Below are 15,055 nucleotides of genomic sequence, written 5' to 3'. Positions count from 1 at the left end.
CAAAAAATAGAACTACCATATGACCCAGCAATCCCACTACTTTCTCAGGGCATACACCCTGAGAAAACCATGATTCAAAAAGAGTCATGTACCAAAATGTTCATTGCAGCTCTATTTACAATAGCCAGGACATGGAAGCAACCTAAGTGTCCATCAACAGATGAATGGATAAAGAAGATGTGGCACATATATACAACGGAATATTACTCAGCCATAAAAAGGAACAAAATTGAGTTATTTGTAGTGAGGTATATGGACCTAGAGTCTGTCATACAGAGTGAAGTAAGTCAGAGACAGAAAAACAAATACCATATGCTAACACATATATATGGAATCTAAAAAAATAGAAAAAAAAAGAAAATGGTCAGAAGAACCTAGGGGCAAGAGGGGAATAAAGAGGCAGACCTACTAGAGAATGGACCTGAGGATATGGGGAGGGGGAAGGGTAAGCTGGGAGAAAGTGAGAGAGTGGCATGGACATATATACACTACCAAACGTAAAATAGATAGCTAGTGGGAACCAGCTGCATAGCACAGGGAGATCAGCTCAGTGCTTTGTGACCACCTAGAGGGGTGGGATAGGGAGGGTGGGAGGGAGGGAGACGCAAGAGGGAAGAGATATGGGGACATATGTATATGTATAACTGATGCACTTTGTTATAAAGCAGAAACTGACACACCATTGTAAAGCAATTATACTCCAATAAAGATGTTAAAAAATAAAAACAATAAAACCCAAAAAAACAAAAAATAGAACTATCATATGACCCAGCAATCCCACTACTGGGCATACCCTGAGAAAATCATAAGTCAAAAAGAGACATGTACCATAATGTTCATTGCAGCACTATTTACAATAGCCAGGACATGGAAGCAACCTAAATGTCTATCAACAGATGAATGGATAATGATGTTGCACATATATACAATGGAATATTATTCAGCCATAAAAAGAAACAAAATTGAGTTATTTGTAGTGAGGTAGATGGACCTAGAGTCTGTCATACAGAGTGATTAAGTCAGAAAGAGAAAAACAAATACCATATGCTAATGCATATATATGAAATCTAAAAATTAAAAAATGGTACTCATGAACATAGTGGCAGGGCAGGAATAAAGATGTAGAGATAGAGAATGGACTTGAGGACATGGAGAGGGAGGGAGAAGCTGGGGCGAAGTGAGTGTAACATCAACATATACACACTCCCAAAAGTAAAACAGTTAGCTAGTGGGAAGCAGCAGCATTGCACAGGGAGATCAGCTCAGTGCTTTGTGATCACCTAGAGGGGTGGGATAGGAAGGGTGGGAGGGAGACTCAAGAGGGAGGGGATATGGGGATATCCCCATATTCTGCTGGGGATATCCCCAACAGAACACAGTATTGTGAAGCAATTATACTCCAAGAAAGATCTATTAAATAAAAAATTATTCATTATAAAAGACCTAGAAAAATGAAGAATTAGAAAGTAAAATGGTATGGGTATAGAAACTTCCAAGCAACATAAGACATTTTGTGGCATGTCACAAGTTGCATGGAAAATCCTATTCCTAAAAAACTATAGCCCTCTGAAAGTGATCCATGATAGGTTAATAGCTGTTTTCAGTTCCACAAAGATAACCTGAAAGTCCTTCAGCACTACCTACCTACCACACTTCTCTTCCATAAGAAGATGGAATAGACAGAAGGAATAATTTCATGTGTAAGAGTTTAGCTGAGGGTGTCAGGGATATAGCGACAGAGGCAAAAAAGCCTCCCACACAGTGACAACTAACAGAGAACTTTTGAGTCAAAGTCAGTCAAAGAAACAGAAAGACCCAAGGAAAGGTTCTTTGTGCAAAACAGCAGCCACTGGCCAATCACAGTGCATGAGTGAACACACAGTGGAAAAGACTGAATTCCATATTGGGCTTTTCAACCATTCCCACCCACTCACAGGCGATAATCACTGTCACTAATTAAGAAACCAAATGAGAATAAGAATCAACTGCATGGAAAAAAAAAATTTAAAGAAAGCAGTATCATCTCTTGTCAGAAACTATACCTGCTGGAAGGGAACACCTGAGAGATAAAGCAGAGGCTGTAGTTCTGGGCAAACAGATAAGCTGTTTACTAGGAAACACAAAAGTTCACATAATCTTTCTCAATTGTCTACAAAACCTCATCTCCTTCCATTCTGCTCCCATCACCCCATACCTCCTAGGCTGCCATGCTGCTACTCCTCTTTTCATTTCCCAAACATTCCAGTTTCCCCCTCTTCTGTGCATTTGAATACAGCGTTCTTCTGCCTAAGAGCCCTTTTCCCTTTTCCAGTCCACCACCACTCATATATAATCTTCAGAACAGCTTAAAAGACACCTCCTTTGTGAAGCGTATTCTGACTTTCTGCTATAACACAAATTGCTCCATTCTCAGTGGCTTTACTTTAGTCCATTATAGCAGTAATCATATTGTATGATATTGCCATTAGATTATAAAGCTGCCCAAAACAGAAATCTTAATTTGTAATTTTAGGTCTAGCATCTAATTCAGCATTTGATACACAGTAGGTGCTCACATTATTTTGATTAAAATTTTTAATAAATGTAGAATAGAGGAAGTAATAATACCTGCTCTACCTACTTTACAAATGAGATACACATGTGAAAGTACTTTGAAAAGTATAAGGTGCCATCTATGTCACTGCAGAAGAGATGATGACTACAAAAATGACTGTTAGTGTCATTAGCCATTTTCATTTCTGTAGAATCTCTGCGCACCTACCAAAGAGTGAGTGGAGAAAGGGAAAGGACAGAAAGCCCATTTTTACTGAGCATTATTATGTGTCAGAAACTGTTTTAAGTCCTGGCACTGAAAGATGAGTAAGAGTTAAATATTAGTCAGAAAAGTAAAGGTAAAGTGTTTCAGGTGGACAAACAGGTGCAAAGGCCATGTAGTAGGGAGGCTGCATGACATCTGAGAACAAACAGCTTTGCTAGTGCACAGAGTATGTTCTCAAGATGCAGAGAAGAACTACCAAGTTAAGAATTTTGGTCTTGATCTTAAGCATAATAACAGAACTTTAGAGCTAACCAATTTAATGCTAATAGGTTAAATCAAGAATGCACAAAGAGTATCTTTGGAGTCCAATTCTCTTCCCCTACTTCCTGTCTCTCCCCACTGATAGGACCAGTGACTACCACTTACAGGTTTAGCCCTATTCTAAGTTCAGAGAAAAAAAGTTGGTTCTTTGGGTTCCACCTTCACATAGAGCTTCTCATGACGTCTAAAGAAATCTCTTAAGATAGTATATATTTTAAGGTATTGTAAGTTTTAAGGAGGTGGTATAGCACAATAGAGAGAATTTTGGACTCTGGATGTACGTCATCTGGCTTCAAATCCGGGCTCAACGTTTATAAGCTAAGTGGTCTTAGGTTGTTCTGAGAATTAAATGACCTAACCCATGTGACTAGCACATAGAAAATACTAAATGAAAGTGAGCTGTTATTGCTGATTTTATTATAATTACTATACTAATATTATTATGAAAGAGAAAACTTTAAATGTCCTAGACTTACTCAGGTTCCTTAACACTTTATTCTATATTCTTGCCATCTCAAATGGGCAAGTTAAATCGTGTTGATTTTTACCATTTTTACCACAGTTCATGATGATTTTTACCACAGTTCCAATAACTGAACTCCTGACTTACTCCTTTGGCCTAGCTGCCACCTTCTGTCTTGGGGCAGTTAAGGTGGGGAAACAACATTAAATTTGGAGTCAGAGGACCTGTGTTCAAGTTCAAGCTAAAAATACCATAGCTATAATTTATGGCACAAAACTCCAGAGTCTTAATTACCTACTTCACATAATAGAGCAAGCTCTAAATTGATTTTTTAAATTAATTAATTAATTTAAAAAAAATTTTTTGGCTGCGTTGGGTCTTTGTTGCTGTGCGTGGGCTTTCTCTAGTTGCGGTGAGCAGAGGCTACTCTTCGTTGCGGTGCATGGGCCTCTCATTGTGGTGGCTTCTCTTGCTGAGGAGCACAGGCTCTAGGTGCGTGGGCTTCTGTAGTTGTGGCACGCAGGATCAGTAGTTGTGGCTTGTGGGCTCTAGAGCGCAAGCTCAGTAGTTGTGACACACGGGCTTAGTTGCTCCGTGGCATGTGGAATCTTCCCGGACCAGGGCTCGAACCCGTGTCCCCTGCATTGGCAGGCGGGTTCTTAACCTCTGTGCCACCAGGGAAGCCCTAAATTGATTTTTAAAGAAAATCCTACCTCAGCCAATGGTCATGCCCTACTTTTAGACGAATAGAAATAGTTTAAAGATTCTATTTTCATTAGGCTCCTTACATGTCATAAAAGTACGTCAATCTTATCTTTAGCTAGCTCAATGTTAAAGCATATGGCTCTAAATTTATCTAAAATATCTGTAATTTACTTCCTGTCATGAACCAGAAGCTTGGATGAGAGAAATATATTTATGAAGATATATCAAAAGTAACAGTCTGTTTACTCCAATGAATAATCAAAAATTTATCAGAGAGCTACATATCTGGACTACATTGTTTTGGCCTCCACAGAATTGCTTTTAAACTGTACTTTGCTGACATCAGAAACTTCAGTGAAACTCAAGAGTTGAATTTACTGTATAAAAACTGATTAAGTGAACAAATAATATAGTCACTTTTTTAAAGTACAATGAATAAGTTAGGTATTAAAATGTTTAATGGCACTGGTGAAGTCCAGCTCCTACCTTTTGTCCAGGATGGTTTTCCTAACCATTTATTCAATTTTATTTCATAGAGCCTACTGTTAGCATGTGCTTCTGTTTAGACCTATCTGCCTCTCCAGACCAGATGGTATGAAAGACTGTCTCAAAGGAAAGAAGTGGCTATTCTATGTCTTACACTTCTGGAGAAACTGAGTCTTGATTAAGTATCCTTAAGACAAATACACATACACATCAACCTGTAGAAATTTGTTATTTCAGTGTATCCTAAAGTATAATTAATTTTTAAATTCATACTACTGGTCTAATTTGCATATCTGGTGGAGAAATACATGTGAGCAAGGTTGATATTCAACAATGACACTAAAACTGTTCATTTTTGTAAAGTTTTAAAAACACATCTAACAAATATAAATACACACAAAAATATTTGATAAGAAGGATGATATCTGATACTCACTCTAAGCCCAGGAAATCCCGGAGGACCAATGCTACCTACAAGTCCCTAAGTAAGAGAAATGTGCAAAATTGGTTAAATATGATTCCAAACTACTAAGGGTATTTTCTAAAGATGAAGACAAAAATTTCTAGGAAAACATATATCAAAATTTACCTTCTTTTAGCTAACTTCTGCAACTTCCCTACTCTTATGCATCCTCCTAAGAAGTGCAAACCTCTGGTGGCAGCTTACATTCTTTAAAAGTGGCCCTGGCTTCATGCTTTTAGATACTAGGACTACCACCTAGCCTAGGATATAGATTTCTCTGTGTCTCCTATGTATCTAATAAAGGACGTGAATCCCATTAATAATCAGCATTATAAACATAATTAGCCTATATGTAGTATGAAAAGACAAGTGGTCAGCATGTCAGGTGAGAAGAACATTTTCAGATGATTTAAAACACTATGAGCACTTTTGAAGTACATTACTTAAATTCTCTAAATTTCTCATTTATGAAACTGAAATAGTAATATTTGTTTTCATTTTGTAAAGAATTAAAACTGTAATATATATATTATTACAGTTAATAATAAAACTCTAATATATATATATATGAGTTTTTGAAAATTTTCTTAAAGTACTATACAAATGTAAGAAATTACCAACTTTGTTAAATTATTTGTATGAGATTTTAAATTATCTAAATTTTTCCAGTTGATTCATGATGGGTCTTTGTGACAGTCTTAGAATCATCATTATAGTCTTTGTGATAATTCCTAATCTACTCCATGTCAGAGTTACATCATTTACAGGGTACAAAGTGTAAGAATACACCCTCCCTTTATTTTTGCATTTCAAATTCTGTTTTGAAACAAAAGTACAGTATAAAATATAGAGAATAATAAACCAATAAACTGAAAATATCCAATTTATTCTTGCATTCTAAAGAAGACTCCAAATGCTCTTCCAGAAGTATTATATTTTAAATATAAGCAGCAGACTTCAAAGAGAAAATTTTTAAATATTGTTAGGAGTCCAACCCTAACAAACTTCATGTATATTTAACTGACAAAACATTAAATAAGATGGCTTCACACTAGGTATGCAAGGACATAGATGGTATTAAAGAAAAAATGTAAATAATGCTTTACTTTATTATGCCTGAAATGGGAAGCTCCCCAGAATGATGGGCAAGAATAAGATGGTAAACATTCTACTTAAGACATGATTCAACTTTTTAACAATTTGTTTGGAAATCAGTTCTACTCTTATTTTATTTTCCAAGCCTTATAACAAATAAAACTTTTGCTAAATTCACTGAATAAACTAATACAGTTATAATTTAGAAAAAAATAAAAAAAGAAACTATTTTCAAACACTTTATTTTAAGTATAAATGCTAATAATTTACATAGTCTAAATATAGGAACTATTCCTAATTTATGATCCAAGGATTTAGTAGTTGATTCTAATTCACCTTAAAAATCTTATGAAAAGAATGTGTACATGACATATATTGGGGGACAGCCATATTTTGAGGGTAAAAAGTAAAGACATTTCTGCCTAGTGTCAAAAAACAGCATTCCATCATCATCCTTTGATAATATAATTAAACTAATTTTAGAATTTTAACTCCCTAATCTGAACATAGATATCTAAACAATCCCCCCAAAAGACTTCTCTATAAAATACTGAAAAGTAAGGTAGATCAATGACAGGTTTGAGTCCAAAAGAGCAATCACCAAATGCACAATTTTTACATGAGGCTTGTTAGTACCTTGATGTACATGAAAGGCTTTTTTCCCCATGCCCCTCCCCACAAATATACAAGTCAGTATCGTGATTGCATACTTCTAATATTTTAAATAATCAGTCATGTTTAACATGGTCAAAATAATTAATTTTAATGATTATCTCTCAAAACAGAATTTATAACACTTTTGTCTTATTTCCCATGCTGTAAAACCACAAAGTGGAATGTGCTCAGTGGTATCAAAACTCTCTGGCCAAGAGTGCTTGTCAGGAATGTGATAATGAGAATGGCAAGTACGGTTGCTATGAAGTCTTGAGTGATGTTAGACTGCAAGGGTGGACCATCACAATTTACTCACAGGACTGCCATCAGGACCTGCAGGGCCTCTGTCTCCAAAGTCACCTGGAAAACCCTGGCCCAAAGAAAAAAGAAAGAAATGCTATTAAAGCCAAAATAGATAAAGAATTCATTTTTGCTGTGTTTTCTGATAAGGAACTTAGTAATAGGAAATATTTATTTCCTAACCTATAAATTATAGTGCAACAAAAATGTGTATTTGTTTTACATAACACTTAATTGATTTTAAGTACACTATTTCTATAGTTTATAAAATTATTTTACATGCCACTCAATATATACAGAAAGTTAAGCTGGAGAAAATAGAAATTTGCTATCCATTATGTAAAGAACCACTGAATGAGAGGAAACAGAACCAAGATTTCCAGCGGACCAATCCATTAATTTTGTGCACTATTTCATGCTGTTCCTATACACACACCACAGAGAATGAAATGACTATTAATATTTAGCATATGCTTAGCACACTTACCTTGGCTAAAGGCTTTATACACATTATTATATATACACTACTTCATTTCATCTTCACAGTAGGTCAAATCAATGAGTACTAATATCCTCACTTCATAGTTGAAGAAGTTAAAGCACAGAGAGGTTCAGTCACTTGCACCCACTAATGTTGGGTGGGACTGAGCTTTGAATGCAGGCAGTCTGATTGCAGAGTCAGTGCTCGTTCTACCATGCTATATTAAATACTTTAACCCATCATTCCAAGATACAATACAACATGTAAAAACATCATTTAAGAAAAGGGAAAATGCACATAAATATTGTAAATACAAAATGCAGTGAGATTGAAATATAAGCTTCCCAAAGGTCTATTGAGAATTCTACAGTAAAACTGTGAAGGACAGTAAATTAACACACTTCCTCATTATAAATTCTATTGTAAAATAACTCAATTACTCAGTTACTCTTGCTTTATATACTCAAAGTTTTTCTCGAGAGATTTACCATTGAGTTTATCAACTTCAAAGCTCCCTTTTTAAAAGGCTACTTTACAAAATTCTTTATAATACTTATTATGAACACTTTGACAACACTCAGTTTTAAAAACTTTTAAGGCTAACAAAATAAAGTACATTATTAGATTTTTATAATCGTTTATTTAGGCAAGTCAGTATTAAATATTATGTGTTCAACAGACTGCCAATAATCACTCGTTCACTAGTACAAACACGAATGGGCTAAGTTGAAAAGATGGTTTAACAATGGAAAAAAAGATATGATGTTTCTAAGACATAGTTAACTCGTACTAGGAGTGGTTTTTCTTATTTTGTAATCAGAGGATAATGCAAAAACCATCTGTATAGTCAAACATATTGCAGCCATACCCCCTTCAAAGTCAGTTGAAATTCAGGCAGGCATTTTGCTCTCATTGTCCTTGGAAGTCAAATCCTGTTGACCATAAGCTCACAAATCTGCAATACATCATTCCATTCAGTATGAATTATTATGGGTATTTGAAAGTATCTGTGATACACACGTAATGGAAAAAGTAGAAGAAAAATACTGTAATAAATCTGAAACATGAGATGATTGATTTTTTAGATGGATCATAAGTAGATTTTCCAGAAACCCCAGTGAAATAATAGAGAATGGGGGACATACTACGTGATTCCATTAATGTGAAATGTTCAAAATAGGCAAATCTATGGAGATAGAAAGTAGATTAGTGGTTGTTGAGGCCTGGTGATGTGGTGAAGAATTGGAGAGTGACTGCTTACAATATTGGGTTTCTTTCTGAGGTGATGAAAATGTTCTAAAATTAGTGCAATGGCTGTACAAGTCTATGAATATACTAACAACCACTGAATTGTACACTTTAAAGGGGTGAATTTTATGGTATGTACATTACATCTTAATAAAGTTTTTCTCAAAAAAACAAGGAAACAATTGGTCTGAACAAGGAGTGGGAGTGCTGAAAACATCTTTGGGGACTCACTCAGGATTGCCTAGAGAATGTGCTCTTTGGGACCGACTGGCCCCCCACCCTCATCCAGTGGGAGGAGCTGCTCTCCAGTTCAGCATCCCACACAATTAGTGATTTCTCCCTGCTAGGAGAAGGGAGAGAACTGTGATTAGTTCTCCACTTATCACAAAGCCTGTATTTTCTACAGCCAGCATAAAAACAACGAAATAAGTACTTATTGATTTCAACTTCCTATTCTTTTGGTAGTTCAATAATACATATAATAAATATTAGCTGTTCAACTTCACTTTGCCCCCGAAACAATTTAGTTGAACTGAGAATACACCTACTTTAACATTTTTTATGTATTATTTCTCCTCTCACTTTACTATGCATTAAGCAGTTCATTTTTAACTCTCTATTCTAGATAAAGATATCTTTGTTTTAACCCATCTTACATGTTGACCATCGTGTCATCAATATTTGAAATAATTCCTACATTTTCTTGTTTCATGAAATATAGTACAGTTAATTCCATAAAAAGCATCATTATATTTGGCTACATATTGGACATATATTTTCTTTTGAAGAAAATCATGCCAATGTTTTATATTGTTAAATATGTCACTGCTTGTACAATGTTATTCAGTTGTTATTTCAATTTTGGCAACTATATGCATTTTTTTTTTTTACTGCAGGTAAAGCTCTGAATTCCTTTAATAAAATAAACCTAAGTATTTGCAAACATATATCTTCATTGTAAAAAAAAATGATCTTAAATGTTGGTTGTGAAATATGGAAGAGTAGTGACAAAACACTCTGCCTTCGAACTTGGAATACAAATGACACAGTTTCTACAATTTGTTTCTCCACTTGAAAGAATTTGTTGCAAAATGAAATACTAAATTTTCTCTCATATTTACTTAGTGGAAAATTATAACCCCTAATTTAATCAAACTGTGTTCTCTTAGAAATATCCTCCTACTACCAAAGGATATAATGGCCATTTTCCAGGATAATCATCCATAGGAAAGCTTGAGTTTTTGCCCTTTTTGCCCAACTTGCCAATTTTATGAATGTAATAATCATCTCCTCTGTCATACTGAGTGAAGTAAGTCAGACAGAGAAAGACAAATATCATATGATATCACTTATATGTGAAATCTAAGAAAATGGTACAAATGAACTTATTTACAAAACAGAAATCAAGTTACAGATATAGAAAACAAACTTATGGTTACCAGTGGAAAGAGGGGAGGGATAAACTGGGAGACTGGGACTGACATATACACACTACTATATATAAAATAGATCATTAATAAAGACCTACTGTATAGCACAGGGAACTCTACTCAATACTATGTAATGGCCTATATGGGCCATTACATCTAAAAAAGAGTGGATATATGTGTACGTATAACTGATTCACTTTGCTATACCTGAAACTAACACAACACTGTATGTTGTGTCAACTATACTTCAATAACAAACAAATAAACAAGTAAATAAATGGCATGCCAGAGTTGCATTGTTACTTCTGTGAACATAATTCTCTTTTTTACATTTTCACTGTTTTGATCAGTTGTAAAATTTTATTTTGTAAAGAATATGACATTTCAGGGATTTCACTTGATCTCTTCAAGTTATGAATAATTTTCTTGCTCATTTCCACTGTTTGATCAATGTAGTGGACAGATTTTGAGGTGACTCCTAATGATTCCTGTTGCCCACATCTTTGTATGATACCCTCCCTTTGTGTGTGGTGGGACTATGACTTGCTTCTTCTAACAAATAGAATAGAGCAAAGGTAATGGGATGCCAATGATGTGATTATGTTATACCATATAACAGTCCATCTTAGCAGCCTGGAGCTAGAGTCTTCCTGAGTTTGATGAAATAAGCAGCTGTGTTGGAGAGGCCACACAGCAGGGAACTGTGAGTGACCTCTAGAACTGTGGACAGTCCATAGGACCTGAAGTTGGGCTATAGCCAAATGCCAGCAAAGAGCCAGCGCCTCTTAGTTCTACAACCTCAAGGAAATGAATTCTTCTCACAACCTGAATGAGCTTGGAAGTGAACTCTTCCCCAGTCAAGCGTCCAGATGATAACGCAGCACTGACACTTTGACTGCAGAAGACCTAGTTAAGTAGTATCTGGACTGCTGACTGATGAAAACTATGAGATTTATTAATGGGTGTATTTTAAGCTTCTAAGTTTGTGGTATTTGTTATGTAGCAACAGACAGAAAACTAATATAATTGGTAATTAAATCTCCTTTAAATAAAGTCCTATTTGCAGAATTTACTATGTGGTAATGCTCAATGTAAGAGTACTCACACTGTTTCTAGATTTTAAGAATTTAAGGAAATAATCTTTTTGAAGATTTTCTACTGCTTTTAATTCTCTATTGAAAATTATAATCAATGAATAATCAATATTAGTTAAATAAATTTAAAATTTTATATTTACTTTAACATTTTTACTGTAATCTAATTAAATATCTTTTTAAAACTGCATAATTCTACAATTTCCTATCCATCTAGCTGCCTACATAAACAATTTTTATCATGCTTCATGAATTTTGTTTCTATACTTATGATATACAAAATTTAAGAGTAATATGAATTGTTTAATAATACAAAATGTTTCTCAGTCTCTGGGAATTTCTCAGTCTCAACTATTGCAAATATTGCACTAGTTCTACTACCTCTGAAGCCAAACACAAAGAACACAAAGAGAAGTAAGAAAATAGAAAGTTTGCATTACTTGAAGCAGTACTTCATTATACAAGAGCCTATTGCATTCATATTAAAAGGAGAATTAGATAAGTAAATTCATCTTTCCTCAACCGAAGTGCTTCTACTGCCTGCTCAGTCCTCATCACAATCTCAAGCAGTTTCTGTCTCTAATGTTGGCAGTGGTGCCAGCCTCAAAACTTCATGGTATTCAGATGTGACGTTATAAGAAAGAGATGTGGAGAAGAATTTCTCTGAGCCTTGAACATTATTAAAATACTTTCGTAGCCAGCCTCAAAGATGGACCCTCATGATTCTCACTACCTGGTATTAATGCCCTTGTGTAGTGACCCCCCATTTTGACTCCTGGCTGGCCTATGTGACTAACTAAAGTATAGTAACAGAATGTGACTTCTTAGGCTAGGTCATAAAAGGCACTATACCTTTCACTTTGCTCCCATGGACCACTTGCTCTGGTGGAAGTCAACAGCTATGCTGTGAAGACACTCAGGTTGCAATGTGGAGAGTTCCCCATGGGGAGGAAATGAGACTTCCCAACAGCCAGTAAGTGAACCACCTTAATAGCAGATCAGCCCCAGTCAAGCCTTCAGATGACTGCAGTTCTGCCCAAAATCTTGACTGTAACCTCATATGAAACCCTAAGCTAGACCCACCCAAATAAGCCACTCCCAAATTCCTGACCCACAGAAACTATAAGAAATAATATATATTTATTATTATTGTTTTAAACTGCTAACATGGAGCAATCTGTTACATAGCAATAGGTAACTAATACATAATAACAAGAATGGATGTCTAGGATTACAGGTCATACAATGCCAATGCTAAGTGCTAAATCCTGAGTGATAGGAAAATCAAGAGTTTTTAAAATACATTTTATTTTATTTGTTTGTGATGTACAGTGTCCTCTAAAGTGCACAGCCCAGATCAAGTTTCTCTCTTGCCTGGGTCTTATTGTACTGTTATCAAACACTAAGAACAAAACAAGTATTCTAGACTTGGTATGCCTGAATATATATGTGGTGTTAATATTGTAGACTACACACAGATACTATACTTGGTGGTATAGCTAAATATCAGGAAACAGTGGAAAACTTATTGCTTAGGGAGTCTAGTAAAAGAATTATTTTCCTAGTTCTACAAAGACAGTAGATAAACACTGAATATAAAATAACTAGAGAAACACGAGGACTAAAATAACCATAAAATACTGGTGACTATATTTATGGAATTAAAAAATAAAAGCATTGCAAAATTTTTCTGTTAAAGACTACAATTAACTATGAACACATTTTGCTCTTTCTAAAGAACAAATGTTTAGAAATAATATATTCAATCTAAAGTAGAGATAAATTAAAATTATCATAAAAGACATATATACTAAACAGGCATTAGTGATAAAGTAAACAGGCATTACCAATAAAAACAGAAATTCAACTTTTTCCAAGACGAAGCAATGAAAACAGAAGACTGCACTAAATTGTCTAGGACTAGACACACTAACATAAAACCCAGAGGTTAATTTTACACATTCTACACATGAATACATACTATTAGAAAATCCTGATATTTTAAAATCCTTCAAAGGGAAACACAATTATTGTAGGTAAAGGCTGGAGTGTAAAGTGCTCTGTGATAATCCAGTCTCTGACTCTTTCTTTTCCTTATAGGTAAGACAATTTGATCCACATTTCAAGGTCAACCATATCCTAACAGTTGAGACTAATTTTAAACTTAGGTAGGAATTTAATGTGTTTTAGACAAATTCTTGGAGATTTGGCATCAAGTCAGGCTTGCTGTTAACCTAGCTATGATCTGGGCCTCAGTTCTCAGGCTCAAGTTCCTGCCTTGCTCTTAAATACTGGTTACCAGCTTGTACTCTAGTTCTGGGAATTGGACTCTTCCTTTTTCTCGTGTTCAAGAACCAGTTTTGCCACACATTATCCCTCAATCATAAGGGTCACGCCTCATTCTTGCCATTTTCCCACACTGAGAATACAAGCCAAGCCAAACCTCACTTCCATATTTGCACTCACATTTCCACACTCCTGATTTTGATAACCTACAAGACTCTCTTGAGTTTTCCCTTACATTATCCACCCTGAAAATAAATGCCTGCCTGAATTCCCATTTGTTGGTGTCATACCTCTATGAAATCATGCTCTTCCTGGACTTCCCCAAAGTTACCAACTACAGTTCATTGGGCATCCCTCTTCTCAGTAACTGACCCGACCTTGAAGATGGGTTTAATTCAAAGTCCTGGTCTCTTCATACATCTTGTCAAGCTATAGTTAGCCAAACATAGTTACTACAGATCATCCCAGTAAAGTAGAATCCAGAAAATACATTTTTCCTGAAAGAGGCAGAATCACTGAAAAATTAATGACAATATTTTGTAATGCTCTAGCAACAGTAGTTCTTTCTTCATGAATCAACTTCAAACTTTTCCTGGGACAAAGAAAACACTGTCTCCAAATTCTCCATAAAATGTATGTATTTGAAACACAGCTGTGCAATACGTATTTAAGATTGTTTGGGGCTAAAGATAGAACTAATAACAGATGTCTAACAGAAGGATTTTATATTCTGAAATTCTAACACTGAAGTTAGAAGCCAAAATACAGTTTACTTTAAATAGACTCTTCTAACAGAAAGGTGTAAGAGAAAAGGAGACACTCCTTTCTATAGTTGGAAAAGTAAACATCTCTGAAGTCCCGGTGCCTTAAGCGTGTTATTTTGTCCACTATTCTAAGGCTGCGATACTTTGATATTCATAGGAAGAAAACTGAGTACTCTTTTGCTCTTTGTCAAACTTCAAATATAATATGATTTGATTATTTATAATCTATTATTATCAGATCTGAAAAAGTCCTTAGAAAACCTGTGTATTCTGACAACAGTTTCCTAGGTACTGTTGAGAGTCAATCCAAATCTCCAATATCATGTTACCTTCAATCCTGGAAAAATCAATTCTAGCAGAGATATTTTAGGTCGCGGAGCTACATAAATTTGCTTCAACTTACTACAAGAGACTATTGATTAAATCAATCTGGGAGCCCTGTAAAATGCTTTTTTAATAGCAGCTATAGAATTTCCTGACTGCACACTACAGAAGGAAGTTTGGAAA

General features: G+C 35.0%; 1 protein-coding gene across 1 annotated transcript in view; it reads right to left on the bottom strand.

The window, feature by feature from the left end:
- The window catches only part of COL24A1 (collagen type XXIV alpha 1 chain), a 392,516-nt gene that overhangs the window by 278,765 nt on the left and 98,696 nt on the right, over nucleotides 1-15,055 (bottom strand). Inside the window, exons 13-14 of the mRNA XM_004262981.3 lie at nucleotides 7,262-7,315; nucleotides 5,170-5,214 (exon numbers count right to left, since the gene is read on the bottom strand). Coding sequence (XP_004263029.1) covers nucleotides 5,170-5,214; nucleotides 7,262-7,315 — 99 coding nt within the window. The remainder of the gene's footprint in view (nucleotides 1-5,169; nucleotides 5,215-7,261; nucleotides 7,316-15,055) is intronic.

This window comes from Orcinus orca, chromosome 1, assembly GCF_937001465.1.
Source record: "Orcinus orca chromosome 1, mOrcOrc1.1, whole genome shotgun sequence".
In the NCBI taxonomy this organism is placed as follows: Eukaryota; Metazoa; Chordata; class Mammalia; order Artiodactyla; family Delphinidae; genus Orcinus; species Orcinus orca.
Note: the sequence above shows the minus strand (reverse complement) of the source record. Positions and strands in the feature narration are given on the sequence as shown.